Source organism: Bombina bombina, chromosome 6 (assembly GCF_027579735.1).
Source record: "Bombina bombina isolate aBomBom1 chromosome 6, aBomBom1.pri, whole genome shotgun sequence".
Lineage (NCBI taxonomy): Eukaryota > Metazoa > Chordata > Amphibia > Anura > Bombinatoridae > Bombina > Bombina bombina.
Window position 1 is genome coordinate 930141686 of NC_069504.1, and position 12859 is coordinate 930154544.

Consider the following 12859-nt stretch of genomic DNA (forward strand, 5'->3'; position numbering starts at 1 on the left):
TACCTTTATTTCTGAATCACTAATTGGATTCAACAGACTAAATATAAAGAATATTCCAGCCTCCAATTTCTTTAAAAGACCTTTATTTCATATAGGGTCCTGAGTAGAAATTACAACGTTTCAAGCCTCAACAGGCTCTTAATCATGTATCATACATGATTAAGAGCCTGTTGAGGCTTGAAACGTTGTAATTTCTACTCAGGACCCTATATGAAATAAAGGTCTGTTAAAGAAATTGGAGACTGGAATATTCTTTATATTTGGATTGACTGGGACCTGGCAAGTCCTTTATTCCGTGCCCCACTGCAAACAGAGAAGGTGTGCTGTTTTTCTAACCTTTTGGTGAACTGGATTCAACAGACTGTCAATGCTATTTAGCAGAATACATAGATGCAGCCTAGATTGTGATGTCACCAGTGGGCAGGGCTTGGCAGCCATGTCATTTTAAAATAACTTTTTTTACTGTCCCTGCTGCATGATATAGAAAGGGGTGCAGAGGATATTTGCAGTTTAATCTAAAGTAAGACTTAAAGATGACTAAGGTGTAGACTGACTGTCCCTTTAAATGGAGGACAGCTGTCAAGCTGATAATAGTTGTGCTCAAACATGTATGTCCTATTTCAATACCAATTTAAACATCTTTTTTTAATTAAACAAATATAGGGATAATTGCAGATCTTTTATAAACATAACAGAAAACGTTTGACTTTAATAGCAACATAAATTTAATCTAAATCTTTTATTCTGCACAACAGACACAATATTTACCCGCTTGACTCTAACACTGCGTCTTTCCATTGCATTCCTTACAAATGGTGGCTTTTTGGATAGAGTTGAGCTGTCGCTGTCACTGCGGTTCAGCTAGAAAATACAAAATTGTCAAGAGTCATTTCTTTTTAGCTAGCATAAAAACATCATACAATAATGAATAAGGGAACAACTATACACTATTTCAGAAAATAATATCTGCCTTTTCACAAGTTGGCTATACTATACTTGTTTACATATAGATTTGTTAAAATATAATGTGCCAGGCAGGACCACAGGGCTTAAAGGGAAATAAAACCCACATGTTTTTCTTTCATGATTCAGTTAGAACATAAAATTTTATACAACTTTCTAATTTACTTCTATTATATTTTCTTCGTTTTCTTGTTATCCTTTGTTGAAAATCAGAAATGTAAGCTCAAGAGTGTGCACGTGTCTACAGCACTATATAGCAGCAGTTTTGCAACAATGTTATACATTAGCAGGAGCACTAGATGGCAGTACTATTTCCTGTCATGTAGTGCTTCAGGCATGTGCACGCTACCTACCGAGGTATCTCTTCAACAAAAGAATATCATGAGAATGAAATAAATTTGATAATAGAAGTAAATTTGAAACTTTTTAAAAATTGTATTCTCTATCTGAATCATGAAAGAAATTTGTTGGGTTTAATGTCCCTTTAACCCCTTAATGACCACTACACTACACTACTACTTTTCCATTTTCTGTCCGTTTGGGACCAAGGCTATTTTTAAATTTTTGCTGTGTTTGTGTTTAGCTGTAATTTTCCTCTTACTCATTTACTGTACCCACACATATTATATACCGTTTTTCTCTCCATTAAATGGACTTTCTAAAGACACCATTATTTTCATCATATCTTATAATTTACTATAAAAAAATTATAAAATATGAGAAAAAAAAGGAAAAAAAAACACACTTTCTAAATTTGACCCCCAAAATCTGTTACATATCTACAACCACCAAAAAACACCCATGTTAAATAGTTTCTTAGTTTTGTTCTAAGTTTAGAAATACCCAATTTTTACATGTTCTTTTCTTTTTTTTTTACAAGTTATAGCGCAATAAATACAAGTAGCACTTTGCTATTTCCAAACCACTTTTTTTTCAAAATTAGCACTAGTTACATTGGAACACTGATATCTTTCAGGAATCCCTGAATATTATTTGACATGTATATATTTTTTTTTAGAAGACAACCCAAAGTATTGATCTAGGCCCATTTTGGTATATTTCATGCCACCATTTCACCGCCAAATGCGATCAAATAAATTTTTTTTTCACTTTTTCACAATTTTTTTCACAAACTTTAGGTTTCTCACTGAAATTCTCTGGGATCCCCTTTGTTCAGAAATAGCAGACATATACGGCTTTGGTATTGCTTTATGGTAATTAGAAGGCCGCTAAATGCCGCTGCGCACCACACGTGTATTATGCCCAGCAGTTAAGGGGTTGATTAGGGAGCTTGTAGGGAGCATGTAAGGTTAATTTTAGCTTTAGTGTAGTGTAGTAGACACCCCCAAGTATTGATATAGGCCCATTTTGGTATATTTCATGCCACCATTTCACCGCCAAATGCGATCAAATAAAAAAAAAATTGTTACATTTTTCACAATTTTAGGTTTCTCACTGAAATTATTTACAAACAGCTTGTGCAATTATGGCACAAATGGTTGTAAATGCTTCTCTGCGATCCCCTTTGATCAGAAATAGCAGACATATATGGCTTTGGTGTTGCTTTTTGGTAATTAGAAGGCCGCTAAGCAACACACTTGTATTATGCCCAGCAGTGATGGGGTTAATTAGGTAGCTTGTAGGGAGATTGAAGGGTTAATTTTAGCTTTAGTGTAGAGATAAGCCTCCCACCTGACACATTCCACCCCTTGATCCCTCCCAAACAACTCTCATCCCTCCCCCACCCCACAATTGTCCCCGCCATCTTAAGTACTGACAGAAAGTCTGCCAGTACTAAAATAAAAACAAAATTTATGCTTACCTGATAAATTTCTCTCTTTTGCGATGTACCGAGTCCACGGATTCATCCTTACTTGTGGGATATTATCCTTCCTAACAGGAAGTGGCAAAGAGAGCACCACAGCAGAGCTGTCTACATAGCTCCCCCCTTAACTCCACCCCCAGTCATTCGACGAAGGCCAAGGAAGAAAAAGGAGAAACTATAAGGTGCAGAGGTGACTGAAGTTTTTAATAAAAAAATACCACCTGTCTTGAATAGACAGGGCGGGCCGTGGACTCGGTACATCGCAAAAGAAAGAAATTTATCAGGTAAGCATAAATTTTGTTTTCTTTTGCATGATGTACCGAGTCCACGGATTCATCCTTACTTGTGGGATACCAATACCAAAGCTTTAGGACAAGGATGAAGGGAGGGACAAGACAGGAACCTAAACGGAAGGCACCACTGCTTGCAAAACCTTTCTCCCAAAAATAGCCTCCGAAGAAGCAAAAGTATAAAATTTGTAAAATTTTGAAAAGGTATGGAGCGAAGACCAAGTCGCAGCCTTACAAATCTGTTCAACAGAAGCATCATTTTTAAAAGCATGTGGAAGCTACCGCTCTAGAAGAATGAGCTGTAATCCTTTCAGGAGGCTGCTGTCCAGCAGTCTCATAAGCCAAACGGATGATGCTTTTCAGCCAAAAAGAAAGAGAAGTCGCCGTAGCCTTTTGACCCCTACGCTTTCCAGAATAGACAACAAACAAAGAAGATGTTTGACGAAAATCTTTGGTTGCCTGCAAATAAAATTTCAAAGCACGAACCACGTCCAAGTTGTGCAACAGACATTCCTTCTTAGAAGAAGGATTAGGACACAGAGAAGGAACAACAATTTCCTGATTGATATTCCTGTTAGTAACAAACTTAGGTAGGAACCCAGGCTTGGTACGCAAAACCACCGTATCAGCATGGAAAACAAGATAAGGCGAATCACTTTGTAATGCAGATACTTCAGAAACTCTTCGAGCTGAAGAGATAGCAACTAGGAACATAACTTTCCAAGATAAAAGCTTAATATCTATGGAATGCATGGGTTCAAACGGAACCCCCTGAAGAACTTTCAGAACTAAATTTAGACTCCATGGCGGAGCAACAGGTTTAAACACAGGCTTAATTCTAGCTAAAGCCTGACAAAAAGCCAGAACGTCTGGAATATCTGCTAGACGCTTGTGCAACAGAATAGTCAGAGCAGATATCTGTCCTTTTAGGGAACTAGCTGATAATCCTTTCTCCAATCCCTCTTGGAGAAAAGACAAAATCCTAGGAATCCTGATTTTACTCCAGGAGCAGCCTTTGGATTCGCACCAAAAAAGATATTTACGCCATATCTTATGATAGATTTTCCTGGTAACAGGCTTTCGAGCTTGAATCAAGGTATCTATGACCAACTCAGAGAAACCCCGCTTTGATAGAATCAAGCGTTCAATCTCCAAGCAGTCAGTTGCAGAAAAATTAGATTTGGATGCTTGAATGGACCTTGAATCAGAAGGTCCCGTCTCAGTGGCAGAGTCCATGGTGGCAGAGATGACATGTCCACCAGGTCTGCATACCAAGTCCTGTGTGGCCACGCAGGAGCTATCAAGATCAACAAAGCTCTCTCCTGTTTGATTCTGGCAATCAAACGAGGAAGGAGAGGAAATGGTGGAAACACATAAGCCAGGGTGAACAACCAGGGTACTGCTAGAGCATCTATCAGTACTGCCTGAGGATCCCTTGACCTGGATCCGTAACAAGGAAGTTTGGCGTTCTGACGAGACGCCATCAGATCCAATTCTAGTGTGCCCCGTAGCCAAACCAGTTGAGCAAACACCTCCGGATGGAGTTCCCACTCCCCCAGATGAAAAGTCTGACGACTTAGAAAATCTGCCTCCCAGTTCTCTACTCCTGGGATATAGATCGCTGACAGATGGCAAGAGTGATCCTATGCCCATTGGATTATCCTTGAGACTTCTGTCATCGCCAAGGAACTCTTTGTTCCGCCCTGATGATTGATATAGGCCACAGTCGTGATATTGTCCGACTGAAACCTGATGAATCTGGCCAAAGCCAGCTGAGGCCATGCCTGGAGAGCATTGAATATTGCTCTTAATTCCAGAATATTTATCGGTAGGAGTCCACGGATTCATCCTTACTTGTGGGATATTATCCTTCCTAACAGGAAGTGGCAAAGAGAGCACCACAGCAGAGCTGTCTACATAGCTCCCCCCTTAACTCCACCCCCAGTCATTCGACGAAGGCCAAGGAAGAAAAAGGAGAAACTATAAGGTGCAGAGGTGACTGAAGTTTTTAATAAAAAAATACCACCTGTCTTGAATAGACAGGGCGGGCCGTGGACTCGGTACATCGCAAAAGAAAGAAATTTATCAGGTAAGCATAAATTTTGTTTTCTTTTGCATGATGTACCGAGTCCACGGATTCATCCTTACTTGTGGGATACCAATACCAAAGCTTTAGGACAAGGATGAAGGGAGGGACAAGACAGGAACCTAAACGGAAGGCACCACTGCTTGCAAAACCTTTCTCCCAAAAATAGCCTCCGAAGAAGCAAAAGTATAAAATTTGTAAAATTTTGAAAAGGTATGGAGCGAAGACCAAGTCGCAGCCTTACAAATCTGTTCAACAGAAGCATCATTTTTAAAAGCATGTGGAAGCTACCGCTCTAGAAGAATGAGCTGTAATCCTTTCAGGAGGCTGCTGTCCAGCAGTCTCATAAGCCAAACGGATGATGCTTTTCAGCCAAAAAGAAAGAGAAGTCGCCGTAGCCTTTTGACCCCTACGCTTTCCAGAATAGACAACAAACAAAGAAGATGTTTGACGAAAATCTTTGGTTGCCTGCAAATAAAATTTCAAAGCACGAACCACGTCCAAGTTGTGCAACAGACATTCCTTCTTAGAAGAAGGATTAGGACACAGAGAAGGAACAACAATTTCCTGATTGATATTCCTGTTAGTAACAAACTTAGGTAGGAACCCAGGCTTGGTACGCAAAACCACCGTATCAGCATGGAAAACAAGATAAGGCGAATCACTTTGTAATGCAGATACTTCAGAAACTCTTCGAGCTGAAGAGATAGCAACTAGGAACATAACTTTCCAAGATAAAAGCTTAATATCTATGGAATGCATGGGCTCAAACGGAACCCCCTGAAGAACTTTCAGAACTAAATTTAGACTCCATGGCGGAGCAACAGGTTTAAACACAGGCTTAATTCTAGCTAAAGCCTGACAAAAAGCCAGAACGTCTGGAATATCTGCTAGACGCTTGTGCAACAGAATAGTCAGAGCAGATATCTGTCCTTTTAGGGAACTAGCTGATAATCCTTTCTCCAATCCCTCTTGGAGAAAAGACAAAATCCTAGGAATCCTGATTTTACTCCAGGAGCAGCCTTTGGATTCGCACCAAAAAAGATATTTACGCCATATCTTATGATAGATTTTCCTGGTAACAGGCTTTCGAGCTTGAATCAAGGTATCTATGACCAACTCAGAGAAACCCCGCTTTGATAGAATCAAGCGTTCAATCTCCAAGCAGTCAGTTGCAGAAAAATTAGATTTGGATGCTTGAATGGACCTTGAATCAGAAGGTCCCGTCTCAGTGGCAGAGTCCATGGTGGCAGAGATGACATGTCCACCAGGTCTGCATACCAAGTCCTGTGTGGCCACGCAGGAGCTATCAAGATCAACAAAGCTCTCTCCTGTTTGATTCTGGCAATCAAACGAGGAAGGAGAGGAAATGGTGGAAACACATAAGCCAGGGTGAACAACCAGGGTACTGCTAGAGCATCTATCAGTACTGCCTGAGGATCCCTTGACCTGGATCCGTAACAAGGAAGTTTTGCGTTCTGACGAGACGCCATCAGATCCAATTCTAGTGTGCCCCGTAGCCAAACCAGTTGAGCAAACACCTCCGGATGGAGTTCCCACTCCCCCAGATGAAAAGTCTGACGACTTAGAAAATCTGCCTCCCAGTTCTCTACTCCTGGGATATAGATCGCTGACAGATGGCAAGAGTGATCCTATGCCCATTGGATTATCCTTGAGACTTCTGTCATCGCCAAGGAACTCTTTGTTCCGCCCTGATGATTGATATAGGCCACAGTCGTGATATTGTCCGACTGAAACCTGATGAATCTGGCCAAAGCCAGCTGAGGCCATGCCTGGAGAGCATTGAATATTGCTCTTAATTCCAGAATATTTATCGGTAGGAGAGCCTCCTCCCGAGTCCACAAACCCTGTGCTTTCAGGAAATTCCAGACTGCACCCCAGCCCAGAAGGCTGGCGTCTGTCGTCACTATAACCCAATCTGGCCTGCGGAAACACATTTCCTGGGACAGATGATCCTGTGACAACCACCAAAGAAGAGAGTCTCTGGTCTCTTGATCCAGATTTATCTGAGGAGATAAATCTGCATAATCCCCATTCCACTGATTGAGCATGCATAGTTGCAGTGGTCTGAGATGCAAGCGAGCAAACGGAACTATGTCCATTGCCGCTACCATTAGACCGATTACCTCCATACACTGAGCCACTGACGGCCGAGGAATGGAATGAAGAGCTCGGCAGGTGGACAAAATCTTTGATTTCCTGACCTCCGTCAGAAATATTTCCACCGAGTCTATCAGAGTCCCTAGAAATGAAACCCTTGTGAGGGGGGAAAGAGAACTCTTTTTTACGTTCACCTTCCACCCGTGAGCTCTTAGAAAAGCCAACACTAAGTCCGTGTGGGACTTGGCTAGTTGGAAAGTCGACGCTTGAATGGAATGTTGTCTAAATAAGGCGCCACTGCTATGCCCCGCGGCCTTAAAACAGCCAGAAGGGACCCTAGCACCTTTGTGAAGATTCGTGGCGCCGTGGCCAACCCGAAGGGAAGAGCCACAAACTGATAATGCTTGTCCAGAAAGGCGAACCTGAGGAACTGGTGATGATCTTTGTGGATAGCAATGTGTAGATACGCATCCTTTAAGTCCATGGTGGTCATATATTGACCCTCCTGGATCAATGGTAAGATAGTCCGAATGGTCTCCATCTTGAAAGATGGGACTCCTAGGAATTGGTTTAGGATCTTGAGATCTAGAATTGGTCTGAAAGTTCCCTCTTTCTTGGGAACCACAAACAGATTGGAGTAGAACCCCTGCCCCTGCTCTGCTTTTGGGACTGGACAGATCACTCCCATGGTAAAAAGGTCTTCTACACAGCGTAAGAATGCCTCTCTTTTTGTCTGGTTTACAGACAATTGAGAAAGATGGAACCTCCCCCTTGGAGGAGAATCCTTGAAATCTAGAAGGTATCCCTGGGTTACAATTTCTACTTTGGAAAAGAGATTAAACTTCTTGCGCTATAAATCCAACAGCAAGGACGAGCACCACAGATGGATACTAGTTCCCTACAAACTAGCAAAAGGAATATTGAAGTGAAAAAACAAGTACTGTGGGCGCCTTAAAGGGCGCCCACAGTACTTGTTTTTTCATTACAATTTCTACTGCCCAGGAATCCTGAATGTCTCTTGCCCAGGACAGGACTGAGCAAAGAGAGAGAGTCTGCCCCCTACTAGATCCAGTCCCGGATCGGGGGCTACCCCTTCATGCTGACTTAGTGGCAGCAGCAGGTTTTTTGGCCTGTTTACCCTTGTTCCAAGCCTGGTTAGGTTTTCCAGGTTGGCTTGGATTGAGCAAAGTTTCCCTCTTGCTTTGCAGCAGAGGAAGAGGAAGTGGGACCACTCTTGAAGTTTCGAAAGGAACGAAAATTATTTTGTTTGGTCCTTGTCTTATTTGACTTATATTGAGGGAGGGCATGACCCTTCCCTCCAGTAATGTCTGAAATGATCTCTTTCAGTGCAGGCCCAAATAGGGTCTTACCTTTGAAAGGGATGGTCAAAAGCACATCAGCCGACCAGGACTTAAGCCATAACGCTCTACTCGCTAAAATGGCAAAACCTGAATTCTTTGCCGCTAATTTAGCAAGATGAAAAGCGGCGTCTGTAATAAAAGAATTAGCTAATTTAAGAGCCTTAATTCTATCCAGAATATCATCTAGTGGGGTCTCCACCTGAAGAGCCTCTTCTAAAGCCTCAAACCAAAAGGCAGCTGCAGTGGTTACAGGAACAATGCACGCTATAGGTTGAAGAAGAAAACCTTGATGAACAAAAATTTTCTTTAGGAGACCCTCTAATTTTTTATCCATAGGATCAATGAAAGCACAACTGTCTTCAATAGGTATAGTTGTACGCTTAGCCAGAGTAGAAATAGCTCCCTCCACCTTAGGGACCGTCTGCCATGAGTCCTTTATGGTGTCAGATATGGGAAACATTTTCTTAAAAACAGGAGGGGGAGCGAACAGAATACCTGGTCTATCCCACTCCCTAGTAACAATGTCCGAAATCCTCTTAGGGACCGGAAAAACATCAGTGTAAACAGGAACCTCTAAATATTTGTCCATTTTACACAATTTCTCTGGAACTACAATAGGGTCACAATCATCCAGAGTTGCTAAAACCTCCCTGAGCAATAAGCGGAGGTGCTCTAGCTTAAATTTAAATGCCGTCATATCTGAATCTGTCTGAGGGAACATCTTTCCTGAATCAGAAATCTCTCCCTCAGATAGCAAATCCCTCATCCCTACCTCAGAACATTGTGAGGGAATATCGGCTACTAAAGCGTCAGAAGGCTCAGCATTTGTTCTTAACCCAGAGCTACAGCGCTTCCCTTGCAACCCTGGCAGTTTAGATAAAACCTCTGTGAGGGTAGTATTCATAACTGAGGCCATATCTTGCAAGGTGAGAGAATTAGACGCACTAGAAGTACTTGGCATCGCTTGTGCGGGCGTTACTGGTTTTGACACTTGGGGAGAACTAGATGGCAAAACCTGATTTCCCTCTGTCTGAGAATCATCTAATGCCAAACTTTTATAAGTCAAAATATGCTGTTTGCAATTTATAGACATATCAGTACAAGTGGGACACATTCTAAGAGGGGGTTCCACAATGGCTTCTAAACAAATTGAGCAATGAGTTTCCTCAATGTCAGACATGTTTAACAGGCTAGTAATGAGGCAAGCAAGCTTGGAAAACACTTTATTTAATGAAAAAAACACAATTTGCAAAAACGGTACTGTGCCTTTAAGAGAAAAAAAGGCATACACAAACTGCAAAACTGCTTAAAATTGCTTAAAATTTTACAAAATTTTAACAGTGTACCCACTAAGCTTTAGAAGGATTGCACCACAAGTAAATAAGCAATAAACCCCCAAATGAAAAAACCGGATTGATAAATGTCTAATACCGGGAAAAAAAAACCCTGTTAGCACCTTGCCTCTGCTGTGGCCCTACCTGCCCTTAGGGAATAATATTCTGCAGATAAAGCTTCGATTATGGCCCCAGAAGAGTATCGGGACTTCTGGAGAAGCTGCTTGCTGCTTGACTGTACAACTAAATGTGCAAATGAGGCGCGAAAATAGGCCCCGCCCACCGCACTCGATGTTGCTGGGGCCTACACCAAATCCAACAAACCTTGTTTGCAAGCCATGTGGGTTATAAAAACCCCAAATAAGCCAAATGAACCCTAAAACAAATGTCCCATCAAAATAATAACGTTACTCCCAGAGCACACAAATGTTTGTCCAATCTCTCATATACAAACTAAGTGCCCCAAAAAATTAGCCCTTTATGCAAGCTAGTAAAGCCTCTCTTAATAACACTAGGATTACTGCTTACCCTTCCCCTAATGGGGATACTGTCAGCCTTTCTGAGTTAACACAGTCTCTGCAGAAAAAATGACTGAACATACCTCATTGCTGTATAGCAAGAAACCGTTCCTCACACTGAAGTTTTCCTGTACTCCTCAGCTTCTGTGGGAACAGCAGTGGACCTTAGTTACAAATGCTAAGATCATCATCCTCCAGGCAGAAATCTTCATCTATGTCCTGCCTGAGAGTAAATAGTGCAACACCGGTACCATTTAAAAACAACAAACTCTTGATTGAAGACAAAATAAAACTAACAGTTTAACACCTCTTTCACTTTACCCTTCCTGCTTAGAGCCGGCAAAGAGAATGACTGGGGGGTGGAGTTAAGGGGGGAGCTATATAGACAGCTCTGCTGTGGTGCTCTCTTTGCCACTTCCTGTTAGGAAGGATAATATCCCACAAGTAAGGATGAATCCGTGGACTCGGTACATCTTGCAAAAGAAAGGCTTTTTCTCTTTTTTTTAAATAAAATATATATTCTGCTGTGTAGGATCCCCCCTTAGCCACCAACCTCATTGAACCTCCCCAAGAGCTCTCTAACCCTCCCCCCACTATCTTTTTTCCACCATTTTGGGTACTGTCAGCTGTAGTGTAGCTGACCCCCCCTCCAAATCCTACTCCCTTCCCCTCCCAGACCTATTTTTAAAAATTATTTCCCCCATCCTCTACCACCCACAACCGCCACCCATCACCCTCTCCCACCACTTCAAAATAAAAAACTGCACGATCGCGGGTACACGCGCGCACCCTGTGCATGCTCCGCATCCGGCAATCATTTCCGGGAACATTGCCAGTGATGGGTTGCCCACCCGCCTCCCTGCAGCTGCTCCCACCCACTAACGATCGGCACCATCGCTGGCCGATGCAGAGAGGGCTACAGAGTGTGCCAAAAACATAATTTATGCTTACCTGATAAATTCCTTTCTTCTGTAGTGTGATCAGTCCACGGGTCATCATTACTTGTGGGATATTAACTGCTCCCCTACAGGAAGTGCAAGAGGATTCACCCAGCAGAGTTGCTATATAGCTCCTCCCCTCTACGTCACCTCCAGTCATTCGACCAAGGACCAACGAGAAAGGAGAAGCCAAGGGTGTAGTGGTGACTGGAGTATAATTTAAAAAATATTTACCTGCCTTAAAAAACAGGGCGGGCCGTGGACTGATCACACTACAGAAGAAAGGAATTTATCAGGTAAGCATAAATTATGTTTTCTTCTGTTAAGTGTGATCAGTCCACGGGTCATCATTACTTGTGGGATACCAATACCAAAGCAAAAGTACACGGATGACGGGAGGGATAGGCAGGCTCTTTATACAGAAGGAACCACTGCCTGAAGAACCTTTCTCCCAAAAATAGCCTCCGAGGAAGCAAAAGTGTCAAATTTGTAAAATTTGGAAAAAGTATGAAGCGAAGACCAAGTTGCAGCCTTGCAAATCTGTTCAACAGAGGCCTCATTCTTAAAGGCCCAAGTGGAAGCCACAGCTCTAGTGGAATGAGCTGTAATTCTTTCAGGAGGCTGCTGTCCAGCAGTCTCATAAGCTAAACGAATTATGCTACGAAGCCAAAAAGAGAGAGAGGTAGCAGAAGCTTTTTGACCTCTCCTCTGACCAGAGTAAACGACAAACAGGGAAGACGTTTGTCGAAAATCTTTAGTTGCCTGTAAATAAAATTTAAGGGCACGAACTACATCCAGATTGTGCAAAAGACGTTCCTTCCTCGAAGAAGGATTTGGGCACAAGGATGGAACAACAATCTCCTGATTGATATTCCTGTTAGTGACTACCTTAGGTAAGAACCCAGGCTTAGTACGCAGAACTACCTTATCCGAGTGAAAAATCAAATAAGGAGAATCACAATGTAAGGCTGATAACTCAGAGACTCTTCGAGCCGAGGAAATAGCCATTAAAAATAGAACTTTCCAAGATAACAACTTTATATCAATGGAATGAAGGGGTTCAAACGGAACACCCTGTAAAACGTTTTAAACTCCATGGTGGAGCCACAGCTTTAAACACAGGTTTAATCCTGGCCAAAGCCTGACAAAAAGCCTGAACGTCTGGAACTTCTGACAGACGCTTGTGTAACAGAATGGACAGAGCTGAGATCTGTCCCTTTAAGGAACTAGCGGATAACCCCTTTTCTAAACCTTCTTGTAGAAAAGACAATATCCTAGGAATCCTAACCTTACTCCAAGAGTAACCTTTGGATTCGCACCAATATAGGTATTTACGCCATATTTTATGGTAAATCTTTCTGGTGACAGGCTTCCTAGCCTGTATTAAGGTATCAATAACTGACTCAGAAAAACCACACTTTGA

The 12859-nt window shown here is 42.2% G+C and overlaps 1 protein-coding gene across 1 annotated transcript in view; it reads right to left on the reverse strand.

The window, feature by feature from the left end:
• The window catches only part of WWC1 (WW and C2 domain containing 1), a 425359-nt gene that overhangs the window by 31362 nt on the left and 381138 nt on the right, over positions 1–12859 (reverse strand). The window contains exon 20 of the mRNA XM_053718574.1: positions 769–861. Within this exon, the coding sequence (XP_053574549.1) occupies positions 769–861 (93 nt within the window). The remainder of the gene's footprint in view (positions 1–768; positions 862–12859) is intronic.